This window comes from Portunus trituberculatus, chromosome 49, assembly GCF_017591435.1.
Source record: "Portunus trituberculatus isolate SZX2019 chromosome 49, ASM1759143v1, whole genome shotgun sequence".
Classification (NCBI taxonomy): Eukaryota; Metazoa; Arthropoda; class Malacostraca; order Decapoda; family Portunidae; genus Portunus; species Portunus trituberculatus.
Genome location: NC_059303.1, coordinates 1,978,430 through 1,997,461, shown reverse-complemented (window position 1 = coordinate 1,997,461; position 19,032 = coordinate 1,978,430). Strand labels below are relative to the sequence as shown.

The 19,032-nt window shown below is 38.8% G+C and overlaps 1 protein-coding gene across 1 annotated transcript in view; it reads right to left on the bottom strand.

Moving 5' to 3' along the window:
• Positions 1-2,470: 2,470 nt before the first annotated feature.
• LOC123499074 (tubulin-specific chaperone D-like) overlaps positions 2,471-19,032 on the bottom strand; it is a 563,551-nt gene continuing 546,989 nt past the window's right edge. The window contains exon 22 of the mRNA XM_045246676.1: positions 2,471-3,004. Coding sequence (XP_045102611.1) covers positions 2,792-3,004 — 213 coding nt within the window. The 3' untranslated portion in view covers positions 2,471-2,791. The remainder of the gene's footprint in view (positions 3,005-19,032) is intronic.

Genomic DNA, 19,032 nt, shown 5'->3' with positions numbered 1-19,032 from the left:
GGTCTCTCTTGTTACCTGATTTATAGATTGGGACAATGTTAGCTCTTTTCCAGTCTTGGGGCACTACCATTTCAAGTTTCCAGATCAGTCTCTGGTGTGGTACCTTATCAAAGGCCTTTTTTAAATCCAGATATATTCCATCAGCCCAACCATCTCTTTCCTGTATTACATCTATCACCCTCGAATAGTAACATATCAGGTTTGTCGTGCATGAACGCCCTTTCCTAAAACCAAATTGACACTCACAAAGTATGTCATTTTTCTCCAAGAAGTCTGTCCATCTAGTCTTCACCACCCTCTCACACATCTTAGCTACCACACTTGTAAGTGACACTGGTCTATAGTTCAATGGGTCTCTCTTGTTACCTGATTTATAGATTGGGACAATGTTAGCTCTTTTCCAGTCTTGGGGCACTACGCCTTCCCTTAATGAGGCATCAATTACTTCACAAACTTTTTCTGCCAATTGCTCCTGCATTCTCTTAAAATCCATCCTGATACCCCATCAGGTCCCACAGCTTTTCTCACTTCTAAACTCCCCATCATGTTCTTGATCTCCTCCACCGTTACTTGAAACTCCTTCATAATCCCTTTCTGTTCCATTACCAGTGGTTTGTCAAAAGCAGTCTCCTTTGTGAATACCTTCCGAAAGCATCCATTCATAGCCTCTGCCATTTCCTGGGATCTTCACTGTATACTCCATTTACTTCTAAACTTTCAATACTTTCTCTATTTTTGATGTTGTTGTTCACATGTCTGTAAAAAAGCCTTGGTTGGTCTTTACATTTATCAATTATATCCTTTTCTTGTTTCTTTCTTTCTTCTCTTCTAATCAACACATATTCATTTCTTGCTCTTTTGTAACTTTCCCACTGCTTAATCCGTCTTTTCCTTCTCCACTTCTTCCATGCATCCTCTTTTCTTGTTCTAGCCTTTTCACATCTATCGTTAAACCAGTCCTGCTTTCCAACTTCTATGTTGTCTTATTGGTACAAATTTTTCTCACCTTCTTTGTATATTTTATAAATTCCTTCCACTTTTCATTTGCTCCTTAGCACTCTTGAATTTCATCCAATTTGTCTCTTGAAAGAATTTCTTTAGGTTTCCAAAATCTGTCTTGGCATAATTCCATCTTCCCACTTTATATTCTTCATTTCTTCTAGATTTCTCTTCGTCTATCACCTTGAACTCCAAAACTGCATGATCACTCTTTGCTAAAGGGCACTCCACCCTCATCTCCTCAATGACCATTGGCTCTGTACTAAAGACCAAGTCCAGTCTTGACGATGCTCCTCTCCTCCAAACCTAGTATCTTCTTTGACCCACTGAGTTAACACATTTTCCATTGCCAGTGTCAATAGTGTATTTCCCCATGTTGTCTCTGATCCTTCCATTGACCAGTCCTCCCAACACACCTCTTTACAATTAAAATCTCCCATCATTATAGTTCGTTCACAGCCACCCAACATTTCTTCCAGACATGTTCCTGTATCACTTATCATTTCTTCATATTCCTGTACTGACCATGCATTTGTCTTAGGTGGTACGTACACCACTATGTAGTGCCTCTTTTTTCCTTCATTAGTTTCTGCTCTGATCTTTAGCACTTCTGCCTTTCCCATACCTTTTTTCACTTGATCCACCTTTATATCTTTTTTAACCAGCAACATCACTCCTCCTCCCATCTTACCGTGTGTGTGTGTGTGTGTGTATTCACCTAGTTGTAATTTTTACAGGGCCTGGGTATTATACTCGTGTGGTCCCGTCTCCATATCTATACACATCCAACTTTCCTTTAAAACTATGCACACTCCTCGCTGGCACCACCTCCTCACTGAAACTATTCCACACTTCCACACATCTCTGCGGGAAACTATTGTGTATGTGTGTGTGCAGTATTTCTGTTGTTGTAATACAAATGTACAAGTGGTGAGCTAGGTTGGCAGGATCCTATCTCCATATCTTATGTCAAGTTTCTGCTTGAACTTGTAAGTGGCTTTGACATGATTTACCTTTCACATAAGTCTAGTCCCTGTGTTTGTACATTGAAAGCTGATCTTTTTTTTTTTTTTTTTACTTTCTTTGTAAACATCGCTGATATTTTTTTTACTTTCTTTGCAAAACCTCTTGATTCTCCAATGTCATACAGTAACATGTCATCCCTATCAAAAGACTTTGATCTGTATATCATATCCCATTTATCATCTCTCACCAGAGATAGGAAGTTTAGCCTGTTCAGTTTTTCTCCATGTTTAATCTTTTGAGCTGGTCATTCATTTTCATTTCTGCTCTTTGTCTTCTTTCAATTCTTTTAATAACTTTTTGATTATAGGAGGTTCATTCATAAGCAGCATATATACTTCAATCTTGGTTGAATAACTGCCAAATAGCTTTTTTCATTGTCTGTGTATAAAACCATATAGCATACTACAAGAATACTAATGAGGAGTGTAGAAAGAAAATAATAATATTTCAAATCCCAAGAAAAATTTAATGAATAGCTGAGAGAGAGAGAGAGAGAGAGAGAGAGAGAGAGAGAGAGAGAGAGAGAGAGAGAGAGAGAGAGAGAGAGAGAGAGAGAGAGAGAGAGAGAGAGAGAGAGAGAGAGAGAGAGAGAGAGAGAGAGAGAGAGAGAGAGAGAGAGATGTACATGATGTTATGTGCATTTGATTAATGACTCTATCACATAAACTAGTAAAACTAAAAGCAAAAGTCGGCTAGAATGCGAGTTTGTGAGGCACACACAGAATTAAATGAACTATCACAGTTTTGTGTGTTTAGCAAGGTTAGGTCATTTCTTCTTAGGTTGTGGTGGAGGTATTCCACACAGCTCACAGATGCGGTTACGCTGCTTGCGGGCGTCCTCCAAGTTGTTCATCCATTCTGTTTCTTCTAGTATGGTGGTGATTTCCTCAAGATGGTCTGATGGCACAATGTCCTGGTCACAGTAGTCCTGCAATGCTGTCAACAGGCTGGTGGCTGTTACTGCTCGTACCTTGGGATACTGTGGAGAACAAGGTGAAGAGAGTGATACATGTAGAGAAGAACCACAGTTATCAGTTGTTAACTAGAAATTTAATTAGTTATCAAGGTACAAGCCAGCTATTCTCAATCACTACTGCAAATACCTGTATCTATCACTAGTGTTGGTGTATCACTTTAAGCCCTTCCTGGCAGAGGATCTATATATAGATGTTTCAAAAACAGAACTTTTTGTTGGATCTCCTATATATAAACACTTGTTCTTATTTTACTGCACTAAGTTGTAGTGTGGTCTATATATAGATGATTCCTTACAAATAACAAAAAAAAAAAAAAAAAAAAAAAAAAATCATTATTTGCCAACTTAACCCCTAAAGGGCCGGCCTGGGTGGTCATCTACAACATCCACAGGACCGGCACCTCAGCACCAAACACCGAAAATAGCCTATATTCACACACTTGATTCTGCTGAACTACAATGCAATAACAAATTACTTTGTCGTCATAGTCATCATCAACTCTTCTTCTTTTTAATTATTGCATGAAAACGTTTCTATGTGCTGTGGTTTTGGAGAAATATTGAGTTGAAGAGGAGAGACTTTTGGAGTTAGCGAGGCTCTTGCCCGCTCTGCGTTCGCTTCGCTTGTGTGGCCTTGACTAGTGCGTAATGAAAACGGATGCCCCATGCTCTAATTCTTATATATAGTCAATACTCTAAGCTTTTCTATGTAATCATCAACAGCGACTGTCCTCACAGTAGATGTAAAAGGACGTGCAGGTTCTTCTGAAGCTGCTTCAGGTGTTGATTGAGCAAAATCAGAATCATTTGTACTTGTATCTGTATCTTCACTACCTTCATTCTCTATGCTCACGTCACTTAGTTCAAGTTCCTCGGGATCACTTGATAAGTACGAGGAGACAGTTCTATTGCGTTCCCGTAGTATTCTGCTGTCGCTAAGAAGTGAAGCACGTGGTTGAGCTTCGGAATATGTCTAGGCGTTGAGGTGCTGGGCTCGGCAGGGTCTGGCAGGAAATCGGACGCCAGAATCCGTGTCACGCCTGTCCATCGTGAGAGCGGGCAAGATTCTGAAGCAGTAGCCTAAACATATCTCTGGCAGTGTTGGCAATGAATGGTCATCGAAAATTATCGAAAAGTAAGTAAATTTAGCGCGAAAAAAGCAAAGCGGCTATAACCGCCCCCGGCCCTTCCGAGGAAAAGCGGCTATAGCCGCCTCCAGCCCTTTAGGGGTTAAATACCCAAACACTGGTCAACATGACCTCTCAAGGGCAGTCATGTGTTTTTATGGTGGATGTGCTATGCACATAAGCTAATACTGGAAATATTTGCATTTTATACATTTTTAAAAGTTATTAGCCTATTATGTAAAAGAGAAAGAACTGTACCACACGCCAGCAACGTTGCCTAAAAAGGAATAGGTACAAAACAAGTGCATATGTGAAAAATACACAGAAAAACGAAAGCAAATTACATCTAGGTCACAAGTCCTGAATGTGGGTAACTAAAACTTTCATACAAATATATTGACATATATTATCAGCAATCAAACACAAACAACACTTACATATAGATTCAATTGTTTGTTCAGTTTTGTGGCAGAATCTATACAGGCAACCCCCGCTTAACGAACGGGTTATGTTCCTAAAAAAAACATTCGTTGCGTGAGTTTTCGTTAAGCGAACCAATTATAACAAGTTTGACCCCTGACTTGAACTTCCATTGAGAGTAAACAAAGCAAGAGTGCATCATAGTACAGTAAAAGGTTTAATGAAAGTAAAAATTATGAAGTTAAACATTTAAGCAGTTTAAGACTAAGTCATTTTAATGTACACTAATGTCTGTATGTAAGTAACTTTATAATGTTGATGATCTTAATTTATGAAGGGAGGGAGAGTGGAGCGGGAAAGACACTAGCCGGCAACCTATGGAATGCAAACAAATAGCGCATCATTGTACTGCATACAAAATTTATGTACAGCATTTCCACAAGGCTTTCCATTTTATCCATTGCAGAGTCACAAGTTCGGGTGGTTCTTCTAGCTTGCAAGGAAGATACGATCTCACCAGCCTTCTTAATAGAGTCTGCTGACTTGAAAATAGTAGAGACAGTATATGGAGTCAAGCCATGGTGGCAAGCAATACTATTAGTTTTCTCACCTCTCTCGTGTCTGTGAATAATATCCAGCTTCACTTCGTAAGTAAGAGACTTCCTGGTCTTCTTAGCAATGCTAGGCAACATTGCAGGGCTGGTTGCAAGCCGTTTTGGAGGTATGCTGAGCGATGGAAGATGAGCTGCTGCTGGACACTGTTATTGTTTTGAACTAAGAAGGAGGAAGGGTTGGGGTTGGGGAGTGAGTGGTGAACATTTTGTTCATGAGAGGCACTGGTGTATTAAAAAACCAGTCCGCTTGTGTGATACGGCGGGGCTTTCAAACTTGGAAAAAATTACCAGGATAAAATTTTGTTAAAGCAAGTTTGGTGTTCGTTATACGAGCAGATGGTAGTACAGTAAGTCCTCGTTATATGATAGTTCTTTATCCGGTAAATTCACAGTTACGGTATTTGGAAATTACTACCCTCGATTCAATATACGGTAAGAAAAATTCACAGATACGGTATCCGCTCATGTCATCCGAGAGGACCCAGCACGGGGGAGAAGGGGTGATGACATCATTCATGCCACATCTCTTCGCCACTCACAGTACTGACTTCAACTTGACCACCCTTGGAGCCTGTTATCTCTTCCTCTTCCCCCCCTTTTCTTTTAACTGCATTATATATTACTTACATGCATTACTAATTAGATGAATAAATGGAATATTAAAGGGTCTATTGTAAGCACAAATATATTCATAATAATTATGGCAAACATTAAAAGCCTACTATCGGCGGCAAACCATGCAGCAACTGATAAAGGGCACAGATGGGCCTGGCAAGTCCACTATCAGAGAATGGTGGAAGTCGCATAACATCGTCATCTTCGGACGAAGTGAAGACGTCTACCATGAACTTGGCGGAGAACAAAGTATGGCCAGAATGTGCGCATGACTTCCCAGGCTTCGCTGAAGACGACATCGGTGCGATCAGAAATGACAGTAAATCTGTGCCATAGGGCTGGCTTCGATGAAGTTGATGATGATGATGTTCAAGATCTTTTGGAAAGCCATGCTGAACCTCTCTCAAATGATGAACTTATAGAGCAAGACAAGGCATCACAGGAGACAGAAAAAGAGATAGACGAGAAAAAACCTGTGTGTGGCCTGGACATCAAAACTCTTAGAGAATGTCTAGGTGGTGTATCGAAAAAGCTCTGGAAACCCTGAAGGAATGTGACCCAAATCTTGCCAGGAGTAGCAAAGTGGCTCATGAAGTAGAGAAAAGTGCCAAGATTTATCAAGAAATCTATGATGAAAAAACAAGAAAAACCAAACAGTCCTCCATCTACTCGTTCTTCAAGCCAGTCAGACATGCTGTCCCTGTCACACCTGCCGACCCTGCTACAGCTGGCCCTTCCACATCCGCTGCCTACGGTTGTACAGCTGGCCCTTCCTCCATATTAGAGATGTACCGATGCATCGGTATCGGTATCGGAATCGGTGGTATCGGCCCATTTTATGGATATCGGTATTGGTATCGGCTTATTTTATGCCGATACTTCCGATATCTAAAAGGAATTTACTACTTAGTGATATATTCGATGTAAGATATTGATGATACCAAATTAATATAATACGGCGTATTAAGTTTCCGTGGTGATTACCGTATGTCATAGAATACTGATTTCTGTGGTAATAAGCCACAACCTCTAAATTAGACATATATGAAACGCACATAGGCTGAACTCCGGCATCCTGTCACACGGTCTGTCATGAGTCACCACGCATTCTCACTGTCTCTCAGTCAGACGCTGCTCCTCCACCCACACAAAGTTCACACAGGTGAAAAGCTTGTTTTTTAACTATAAGCTAAGAATGTCAAACTTCAGATATTGAGAATCCAGCAAAATGATATATATATATATATATATATATATATATATATATATATATATATATATATATATATATATATATATATATATATATATATGAAAAGCTTATGGTTTTTAACTATAAGCTAAGAATGTCAAACTTCAGATATTGAGAATCCAGCAAAATGATTATATATATATATATATATATATATATATATATATATATATATATATATATATATATATATATATAGATATAGATATATATTTAGGCATTTTGCAGTATTGTAAATAACAGCATATTCTTATTTGAGTTATAATTAACAGTGCTAGTGCTAGCCTTTTCCAAGATATCATACTGGAATAGGTGGAAGCTCGAATTATATATGTATATTAATTTTAATGCAAGTTTAATTTTTTAGTTACTTGTGTTAACCTAAGGATGTAAAAATTCCATAACTAAGAAAGTAACGATTCTGTTTTGTAATCATGTGCATTGTGTATAATTTGTTGCATATTAATTATTTAAGATCATAGCAATACACTAGAAATTTTGAATAAACTAAACTTTTTTCTATTGAATTGAAAAGATTAGGTGAAAGCTCATTTTTCTGAATTGGTCTACTAATGTCTAATGAATTAATATCAAAGGATGTCAGATTTAACTAAAGAGAAACATACACAACAAAATGAGTTTCTTTTGCTAATATTTTGTGTCTGTTTTACAATTTCAATAATTTAAAAAATATTTTTGATCGCCAAAATATCGTCAATAAAATTAATAATGAAAATGCACAAGACCAAATGGTCGCTAAAGGAGTAAAGGAGTAAGAAGTAAGAATTTAAAATAACTGACAAGAATTGGAAGACTGAGAAGATATTCATTCCAATTACTGAGTAATTTACCTTTGCAAATGGCTTCAAAAAGCTTCTAGAATTGCTCCTATTTCACAAACGTTCTAAGAAGGACTTACAGCATCCCCCAAAACAAAGCCTCCCATCTGATAACGCTCGCCTTCCACCAACTCATCCTGGTGTCCAGTCCAGTAATCACTATAAGTAGTAGTATCGGTATCGGTGGTATCGGTATCAGCCCAATTAGGTGGTATCGGTATCGGTATCAGAATCGGCCAAAATTTTGATATCGGTACATCTCTACTCCATATCCTCTTTCTTCAAACCAGTGAAACATGCTGACTCTGCTACAGTTTGCCCTTCCTCCATATCCTCTTTCTTCAAACCAGTGAAATGTGCTACAGCTGATCCTTCCACATCTGTTTCTGACAGTGCAGACGACGACATCTTATCCTCGTCTGCACACTCAGTGGAAGATGAGTAAGGGCTGAAATCCCTATTGTCCCTTAGCCTCAGGAGGGACATCATCTGATAGAATACATGGCAAGTGAAAGGTAAATAAAAACGTTTTCTGTTTATTTCTTTTGCGCATTACTTTACATTTTTTTTTTTTTTAATGACGATTTTCATGAAATTTAATTTCTGTAGGGGTGACTTTTGACGTGCTGGAACGCATTCCCTATTATTACAAGTTATAATGGGTTCGGTACATGGTAATTTCGATTTACGGTAAGGTTTCCAGGAACGCATATGTACCGTATAACGAGAACTTACTGTAAAAGGAAATGTTCGTTGTAGCGAAATTTTGTTGTGTGAACGTTCGCTAATCGGGGGTTGCCTGTATATAGATGTCACTTGATCAATTTTACGGCAGAGTCTATATATAGATTCAATTGTTTGTTCAGTCTTGTAACACAGTCTATATATACATGCCAATCTGGAGTACCCTATTGCTGGGGAACTATATATATAGATGTAAGGATGAAAGTCGGTAGAGTCCATATATAGACAATTTTTTTATTTGGTAGTTCACTCATCTGCCCTGCTGTCGCGAAGGGGTTAATAATTTGCATAGTTGCTTGATTATTCCTCTTTTAAATATCTGACATGAAATGATAGTCTCAAGAGTACAGTAGTGGATAGTTTTGAGCAGGTGTATGGCATGAGAGAAGTTGAAAGAGGTGTGGAGGTATGTATGGCTGTAGAGGAAAAGGAATGTGTACTTTAAAAATTATGTGAACATTATATTATGCTTGGAAAGGTTACATGTGTGCTTTATTGCTAGCAAGGTGCAAGAAAACTGGACAAATGTATGTTTGGTTTCTTTGTATATACAGTGGACCATCATACTTGGAACACCTTGGACATGGAAAAATTCAGACTTGGAACAAAAATTTCAATAATTTTTACCCTCAGAGTTGGAACCAATTTCAGACTTGGAACAACCTGAAGGCGGGTGAATCTAGCAAATCCAGGTGATGCTAGCACTGTTGGCGGGAAGTAAACATCAGTCCCCACTTTGTTTTGATTATGTGTTGTTGCCTTGCTCTTTTACCCAGCTGGGGTCAGAACATTTGATCAGTTTTTCATTTGACCAGTCACTTAACCAGGTAGGATGGTTGAATAATATTTCATTTAAATACAGTCAACTCTTGATTAACATGAGGGTTATGTTCTTGGAGACATTGCCTTATTCAACCATGATTTTCTGATTGAAAACAATGGTAATAGGAGGATTACATTCTTGGCTAGTGGGAAAGTCTGCCTATTTTGGGGATTTTGTTACTCAAACCTTAAAAAAAACTATTAATACATCACTAGGTCATGGAGACAATAAAAACACATGTTCTCATCTACATGCAGGTTAATGACACAAAGTTGACAGAAGAAGTATGCATTTAGGTAAAGACAACACAAACTTTAACTATGAGATGGAGGGATGTTGGCTAGAGGCAGTAGAGGAAGGAAAGGATTTAGGAGTAGTGATAGACAGGACTATGAAATTTTCAAAGCAATGTTTAGAAGCAAGAAATAGGGCAAATAGGATCCTGGGTTTTATAAATAGAAATGTTAGTTATAAAAGTAAGGAAGTGGTGCGTAGCTTATATAATTCCTATGTTAGGCCCCATTTAGAGTATTGCATACAGGCCTGGTCACCCCACTATAGGCAGGATATCAACATGTTAGAAGCAGTTCAGAGAAGAGCAACTAGGATGATACCAGCATTAAAGCGCCTGGAGTATAGAGATAGATTAAAGGAATTAAACATGTTTTCATTTGAGAGGAGATGTATAAGAGGATATGATAGAGTTATTTAAAATGTTTTCAGATACAAACTACATAGATGTGAGATCTTTCTTTACCTTAGAGGAGGGAAATAGGACTAGAAACCATGGCAGGAAGATTAGAAAGCAAGGCTGCAGGTTAGATATAAGAAAATATTTCTTTAGTCATAGAGTGGTAGACTTCTGGAATGCATTGCCAGAGACGGTTGTAAATAGCACTAGTTTGACAATGTTTAAAAACAGATTAGATAAGCACTTAAATTCATTAGATTTATAATTATGTATAGCACTGCATGATAGTTTTTATAAGAAATTTACTATAGTTAAATAAGACATGATCCCCATGTATGGGGACCACAAATTGTAGAGGATTTCGCTGCAGGACTTAGCCCTGTTAATGGGCCAAATATTTAGAATTAGTATATAATGTATTGTGTACTTGTAAGTGTATCTTTAAGTACTGATGACGAGGTCGCTGTGCGACTGATACAGGATAACCTAGATGGGCCCTGGTGGCCCTTTGTTATCCTATTATTTATGTTATTATGTTATGTTATGAAGTAGTTCAAGTGAAAAAGCAGAAAGAAAACTTGGTCAGAGACACTGTTAACAGGAAAAAGACAGTTTTGATATTCGGTCTAAAGGAAGAGAGCATACCACAGTGGTGTGAAAGAAAAGGAGATGACATGTGTAGAAAAAATAATAGAGTCCATGCAGGAAAATAATGAAATAACATCAGAGACTGAAGAAATTTGACGACTAAGAAGATTTTTTTTTTTCTTTATGTCCTGGCCTATAGCCCCTGTAGGTAACTTGAAGAGTACTGGAAGCACTGTTAACTTCCATCCATAAGTGGTGCAGGCAATTTAAGGAGGTGGTGGCATAGTGGAGCGTGGGATTTTTTTTTTTTTTTTTTTACGTTAAGGCCTATAGCACCTGTAGGCACACTTGAAGAGTGTATGGGAAGCGCTGTTCAGCTTCCGCCCATTAGTGGTGCAGGCAATTTTATTTATAGTGGTACCCATATTAGGGTCCAAGCTCATCTTGGGTGTAACCACCTAGAACCTGGGTACCATGGTGACATGTAGGTAACTTTAAACCATTCAACAAATGGCAGTGTTTAAGGCTGTACGTGGTGGGATTCGAATGTACACGTGGACATCTGCCCAATCTTCACACTCACCACCTTATCCACTATGCCACCGCCCCCTTATTGGGTAGACATCCACGTACAAGTTTGAAGCTCACCACATACTGCTTTGAAACTATGCATTTGTCGAGTGGTTTAAAGTTACCTACATGTCACCATGATACCCAAGTTCTAGCTGGTTACACCAAAGATGTGCTTGAGTGGTGATATGGGCCCTACTATGGGTACTACTATAAATAAAATTGCCTGCGCCACTAAAGGGCGGAAGCTTAACAGCACTTCCCACGCATACTCTTCAAGCATGCCTACAGGCACTATAGGCCATAATGAACAAAAAAGAAAAAAAAATTTAGTGGTATCCATTTTAGGGTCCATATCATCACACAAGCACATTTTTGGTGTAACCACCTAGAACCTGGGTATCATGGTGACATGTAGGTAACTTTAAACCACTCGACAAATGGCAAAGTTTCAAGGCTGTACTTGGTGGGATTTGAACCTACATGTGGACAGCTGCCCAATCCCATGCTCACCACCTTATCCACTAGGCCACTGCTTTCCTACAAGGAAGGGGAACACAGACAAATGAAAATAAAGTTCAGATCACAGACAGCAGCTGAAGATCTACTAGGAAAAGCATCTAAATTAGAAAGGATAGAAGAATTTAAACAGATATGGATAAAAAGAGACTAGACAAGAGAGGAGAGAACCACCATAAAGGAACTGAGGATTGAAGCAAGTGAAAAAAATTACCAAAGATCAGAGAAGAAAATTTTTTATTGGGGGTCATAGACAGGAGAGAGGATTAAAAGTAGCGTATACTAATATAAATGTCCTACTGTCAACAGGATTTGAAATTAAGGATTATTTGAAAGAAGAGAAACCAGATGTCATGGGATTAGTGGAAACTAATTCAGTGGGCATTGTTGACCATTTGAATATAGGGGATGAGGACTACAATGTTTGGTTTAGAAACAGAACAAGAAAGCAAAGGAGAGGTGTAATGCTGTTAGTTAAGAAAGACTTACTGATGGATTCAGTTCTGTATGGGGAAGGGAAGGCAGAGATATTGTAAATTACGAGTAGCCAGAGAAATGTTTGCTTATCAAAGCTGTTGAAGGAGAACAGTGAAATACTGATGATGGGGGACTTCAAATGTAAAGAGAATTTGTGGGAGGACTGGAACACTGAAGATAGCATAACATCATGAGGAAGCAGATTGCTAGAGCTGGCCATATATAATGGCTTTAACACAGTGGATCCCCCAAAAAATACAAGATACACCATCCAGACTTGTTCTCATTTTCATCAAGGATCACATCTATATTGAGGAAGTAAAATACAAAAGCCCATTAGGTAAAAGTGACCATGTGTTGATTGAACTTCGAACAACAGAAAACTGCCTGAGCACAAAAAAAAAAAAAAAATCCTACAAGAACAAATGATTAGACTATTGTAGAACAAATTTCAAACAACTACTGAAATACTTTGAGGATATGGACTGGAATACAACACTCTAAGCAAGAGACAGAAAAAAAGTGGAACATCTTCCTGGAGATCTACAATAGAGGACAACAGGGAACTTATTTAATAAGGATTGGTATAACAGAAAACACGCTGCAGCCGGGCAGGAAAGAGAGAAAGCTTGGAAAAAGTGGAAGAAAAATATGAGACACGACTTGTGGGCAAACTACATAAGAAAAATGAACGAATATGCTAAAATACGTAGAGTTGAACAAAATGAGAAATATCATGGACAAATGTAAAGACCAACCTTTATTTTACAAATATATAAATGGAAAACTGAAGAATAAAGAAGTGATCAGCAGAATAAAAGTTGGTGATGACATGAATGATAACACTAAAGAGATGGCTGAGGTGTTCAACAGAAGCTTTCAGTCAGTGCTCGCTGAAGAGGATGACTTCAAGAGAGAGAGACTCAGGGCTGATGGTGAAAATTATTTGAAAGAAACTGTTGTAACAGTTGAAGAAGTAAAGGATATATTGGAGGGGTTGGATGCAAGAAAAGTAATGGGTCCTGACAGCGTGTCAAACTGGATTCTCAGAGAAAGTAGTTCACAACAAGTCCAAGTATTACACAATTTAATTCATACCATCCTGTAGGAAGGAAGAGTCCCCAAGGACTGGAAATGTGCTCGTATTACTCCAATTTACAAAGCTGGAAACAAAGAAGACCCACTTAATTATAGATCGATATTCCTAACAAGTGTAATTGCAAAATGGGATGGAATATCATACTATCATGAATATAAATTTGTCAGTAAACCCACAGTTATAGACTTGAAGTATTTATTCTGGACGTTTCGAAGGCCACTGCCTTCATCTTCAGCAGTACAACGCAGAATGAAAAATTGTCATACTAATAATGCCAATTTTATCTATGCTTTTGATAATGACCACTCAATTGATTGGGATTCCAGTCAAATGTTATTGAAATGTAACAATTAAAAAAAACCTCAGATTTTAGAATCAGTTTGTATACAGAACCATAAGAATTATAATCTAAATGAAGGCATGTTTAAGATAGATCCATTAATGAGAGCACTGGTGACTAAATCACTACCAGATTTTGAGATTACTGGTAAAAACAGGTCAGGTCCTAGTAAGGTTTGAGTAGGGTGCAGCTCACAGGTGGAGTTGGCCAATCACACTCTGCCACGTTACTCTCATCCTCTGTCCCAGCAAGGTCTCTTGGTTCAGTTTGCTTGTATTTTTCATTCTGCTTTGTACTGCTTAAGATGAAGGCAGTGGCCTTTGAAACATCCAGAATAAATATTTCAAGTCTATAACTGTGGGTTTACTGTAATAGCAAAAATTTATGAAAGGATCATCAAGAAAAGATGGGTGAAACACTAAGAAGACAACAAGGCTATAACAGAGAGACAATGCAGCTTCAGAGAGGGGAGGTCGTATGAAACCAGCCTGATAAGTTTCTACTCAAGGGTAATTGACATAATCCAAGAGAGAGAGAGAGAGATGGATGGGAAGACTGCATCTATCTAGACCTCAAGGAAGTACAGTGGTACTTAGACATACAAATTTAATTAGTTCCATGACGATCGTTGTATATAAAAAAAATTGTATATCAAATCAATTTTTCCCATAGAAATTAATGGAAGTAGAATTAATTGTGATATGAATTTATCCCCCCCCAAAAAAATTAACATGCTTTAAATACCAACCAAATATAGATTTAATATAAGATAAATACAATGCTTATTGTATGCATGATATACAGTAACCTCCCGAGTTTAGCGCTTGCTTTCTTCTTAAGATATAGCGCCAAACTCGAGGATCGCTAAACTCGAGGTATTGAAAACAATGTAAAAACGCTTATTCATTCTGGCCCGGGACGAAGCTTATTTTTTTTCCTCCCCACTTTACTCCCTATTTCAAAACATTCAGATTTTTCATGTCCTTGTTACGATAAGGGTGAGGGCGGGCAGCGGTGTACAGAACAAGTGGCTTCATTTTACAGTCTCCAGTTGCATTGACTGTAAAAAGAACACTGAAGCGTTGCTTACTTTCCTTGTGCCCTCTGGGCTTCCTTTCTTTGGCAATTATGGTTGATTTTGGTTGTTGTTTCCAGTGAAACCCAGTTTCATCGGCGTTGAATATTTGACGGAGATCGTAACCGCCGTCCTCAGTCATCTGTTTCAAGACACCAATGAAACTTTCCACCTCTTCTATAGATGTGTCTGCTGCTTCACCCAGACATTGTGCCCTCTTGAACGAGTGTCTTTTTTTTAACCTTGAGAACCAGCCATTACTAGCAGAGAAAGGTGGAGGATTGTCAATGTTTAACTTACGTGCCACTGCAGCATATATTTCTCTTGCCTTCTGTCTTACCTTACCAGAAGATATGCACACATTTCCGTCATTTTTGTCAACAATATATTTCTTCAAATAGTGTTCTGTTGTTACCATCAACTTGCTTGTAGGATGCGTGATGTGAGCAACTTGAATCACAGAGCTCCCTCGAGCGTCTTTCAGGAAACGTTTTATTTCCTCACGTTTCGCTCTTATTCCTCTAACAGTAGACTCACTAATGTTGAACAAGTTTCCAACGGCAACAGGTCCCATTCCAGCATCAAGCTTATCCAACACTTCGCCTTTTTCCTTCATGTTTAAGTCTTTTCTTCTTACCCTGCCTCTCTGGCCTGCTTCCTTTTGCAAGTAGGTTTCTTGAGCCACATGCTGCAGTGCCTCCTTTATTTCCTGACATCACAATTAATTAGCTTGCATATAAGAACTATCAAGATGCTGGTGGAAGAGGGCTAAGGACGCGTGCACACATGGTCAGCTCAGTCAGCCAACTGCAGGAGTCTTGGGGCAGCATACGTGACACCGCCCGGAAGTAAACGCGACCGATACTTGTCAAAGCAGCGCGAAACTCGGGGCAATACAGCGCCAAACTCGGGATGGTAAGAATTTAGGACTAAGCGCCAAACTCGAGGATCGCAAAACTCGGATAGCGCTAAACTCGGGAGGGTACTGTAAATGTACTATATTGCCCAAAATAACAACTTAACCAGCAAAACTCGGAACACATCAATAAACGTTCATCTCGCAAGACTCGGGGCACATTGATAGACGTTTAGACGTTTTACAGCTATATTTTGGCTATTTTCTTCCCATTTTCTTTGTTTGTGAGCTGGCAACACTCATCACGAGTAAACATATGCTCTATGTCACTGTGTCACCAACGATGGATGGTGGGAGCAAGAGTGATTTCACTGTGTCTAATTCTGCCACCTCTCCCGCACACCTTATTTCTATACCTCGGCGTCTCTCGCCATGTTATGGGGAGACAACTCTTGAATGAGTGGTATCAGAACTGGCGACAGAAATAAAGAGAGAGAGAGAGAGAGAGAGAGAGAGAGAGAGAGAGAGAGAGAGAGAGAGAGAGAGAGAGAGAGAGAGAGAGAGAGAGAGAGAGAGAGAGAGAGAGAGAGAGAGAGAGAGAGAGAGAGAGAGAGAGAGAGAGAGAGAGAGAGAGAGAGAGAGAGGATGCAAGGGGCCCATTTTCCAAAGCTCTAGCCAAGGCTGTTGAACCTGATTGGATGCAAGGCCATGTAAACTGATGATACCACCTCATTCAACCTATGATATTTTAGTAACCATGACATCTAGAAACTTCTGGTTTTTTGCATTGCAAAGAGGAAGAGTTGCTTGTGGGCAGAACACCATTTGTAGTCCCTCATTTATTGAACTTCTAAGTGTAATCAGCATGTGAATACAGGCTATTTTGTGTTTCTTGCTAAACTTTTACTGCCGAGAAGCACAGACACATACATGCACAAAAGATATGAACAACGATATACAACGTGGGCTGAATGTTCAGGCGGATGTGGGTAGCCGAGCGATCGCTGCGCCACCTACCGATGGCTATTCGTACAGGCAACCCCTGCTTAACGAAGGTTCACACAACGAAATTTCACTACAACGAAGGTTACCTTTTACTACCATCTGCTCGTTTAACGAACACCAAACTCGTTTTAATGAAATTTCATCCAGGTAATTTTTTCCAAGTTTGAAAGCACCGCCATATCACACAAGCAGACAGGCTTTTGAATACACCAGCGCCTCTCATGGACAAAACGTGCACCACTCACTCCCCTAGTTCAAAACAATAACAGTGTCAGCAGCAGCTCGTTTTCCCTTGCTCTACATGCCACCAAAATGCCCTGCAATGTCGCCTAGCGATGCTAAGAAGACCAGGAAGTCTCTTACTCTTGAAGTGAAGCTGGATATTATTCACAGACACAAGAGAGGCAAGAAAACTAATAGCATTGCTTCCCACCATGGCTTGACTCCATCTACTGTCTACCATTTTCAAGTCAGCAGACTCTATTAAGAAGGCTGGTGAGATCATATCTTCCTTGCAAGCTAAAAGAACCACCTGAACTCATGACTCTGCAATGGATAAAATGGAAAGCCTTGTGGAAATGGGGTACATAAGTTTTGTATGTGGTACAATGATGCGCCCTTTGTTTATATTCCACAGGTTGTCAGCTAGCATATTTCCTACTCCACTCTTCCTCCCTTCATAAATTTAAGATCATCAACATTATAAAATTACTTACATACATTAGTGTACATTATAATGACTTAGTCTTAAATTAAACTACTTAAATGTTTAACTTCATAATTTTTACTTTCATTAAATCTTTTACTGTACTATGATGCACTGTCGCTTTGTTTACTCTCAATGGAAGCTCAAGTCAGGGGTTAAACTTGTTATAATTGGTTCGCTTAACGAAAATTCGCTTAACGAAGGGATTTTTAGAAACGTAACCCCTTCGTTAAGCGGGAGTTGCCTGTATCTTAAAAATATCTTCGTATTTTAATGCGCAAATTATATGAAATTTTTCGTCGTATATAAAAAAAAGCATATGTTGGGGCGATCGTATCTCAAGGTATTACTGTATTTCATAAGGTACTGCACAAAAGACTAATATAAAGACTTGAAAATATTTGAGGTCTAGGAGGATCTGCATGGAAATGGATGACTGACTTCTTGTTATCAAGGTGGAGCATGGAGTTTAATGCCAGGAAATGCAGTGTGATTGCATTTGGTAGAAGTGTGAGAAGAACAGAAGGAAACTACTATTTGGGTACAGAGAAACTTAACATAAGAACAGAGGAAAAGATCTGGAAGTAACTGTCTCAAACAATCTGACATTTAGCAAGCACATAAACAAGATCATTGGAGAAACATATAATCTAGTGAGAAACATCAAGATGGCCTTCAACTACATAGATAAAGAGATGATAAAAAAAAAAACTGATAATGCCTATGATATACTCAAGTCTAACGAAAGAAGAAACTGGATAGGATTTAGAGAGCTGCTACAAATATTCCTTTAAGTCTAAAAGGATATAGTTACTGAGAGGATGAAAAAATTGGGCCTGATGGCACTAGAAAAAAAGGAGGGAAAGAGGCAATCTGATAGGACTATATAGAATATTAGAAGGTTTGGAAAAGATGGACAGGGTTGAACTCATAGGACCTGCAAATAATGGCACTAGAGGACATAAAAAGAAATCGAAAAGGAGTGTGTGCAGAAGAGACATCAAGAAGCAAAGTTTTCCTCATAGAAAATAAAGCAGCGTGGAATGAGCTTACTGACTGTGTGTGCCAAGACAATCCACAAACTTAAGGAAAACTTGGATAAAAGTAGATATGGAGATAGGACAGCACGAGCCTAGTGTGGCTCTTGTCCTGTATCTTACAATTAGGTAATTATTATTCAATTTGATTTGTCGTATGATTTTATATTTCAGATCCCTTATTCATACATTTATTATTAGTGCAATTAATTAAATAAACTATGAGTTTAATTTGGTGATGGTTGATAGCAGTGTTTGTTTACCATCACCTCAACTGATCCAGCCCTATTACTGCTACAGGACATGATTTATAAATAGACTTGGTGAGCCAGGAAAAAGGCACAGGTAACTCTCAATTTACGCGTGTTTGATTTACGCGTTTTTCTTAAAACGCGACCGAAAAAATATTATAATTAATTAAATTTGTGCGATTGGTTTCCTTATACTCGATTTGGCCCAACCACATTTTCAAACTGAGCGCCAGATGCAATTTCAAACTGCGCTCCGGAGAGTTTCGCAGCTGACCGATAGGTGGGAGCTCCGCTCTTCTCGTGCCTCATTTAAAGTCTGCCAGCACTGAGTACAGATGGAATCTCTTCAATCTGCCTATAATTCACCAAGATGGCCCCAAAAC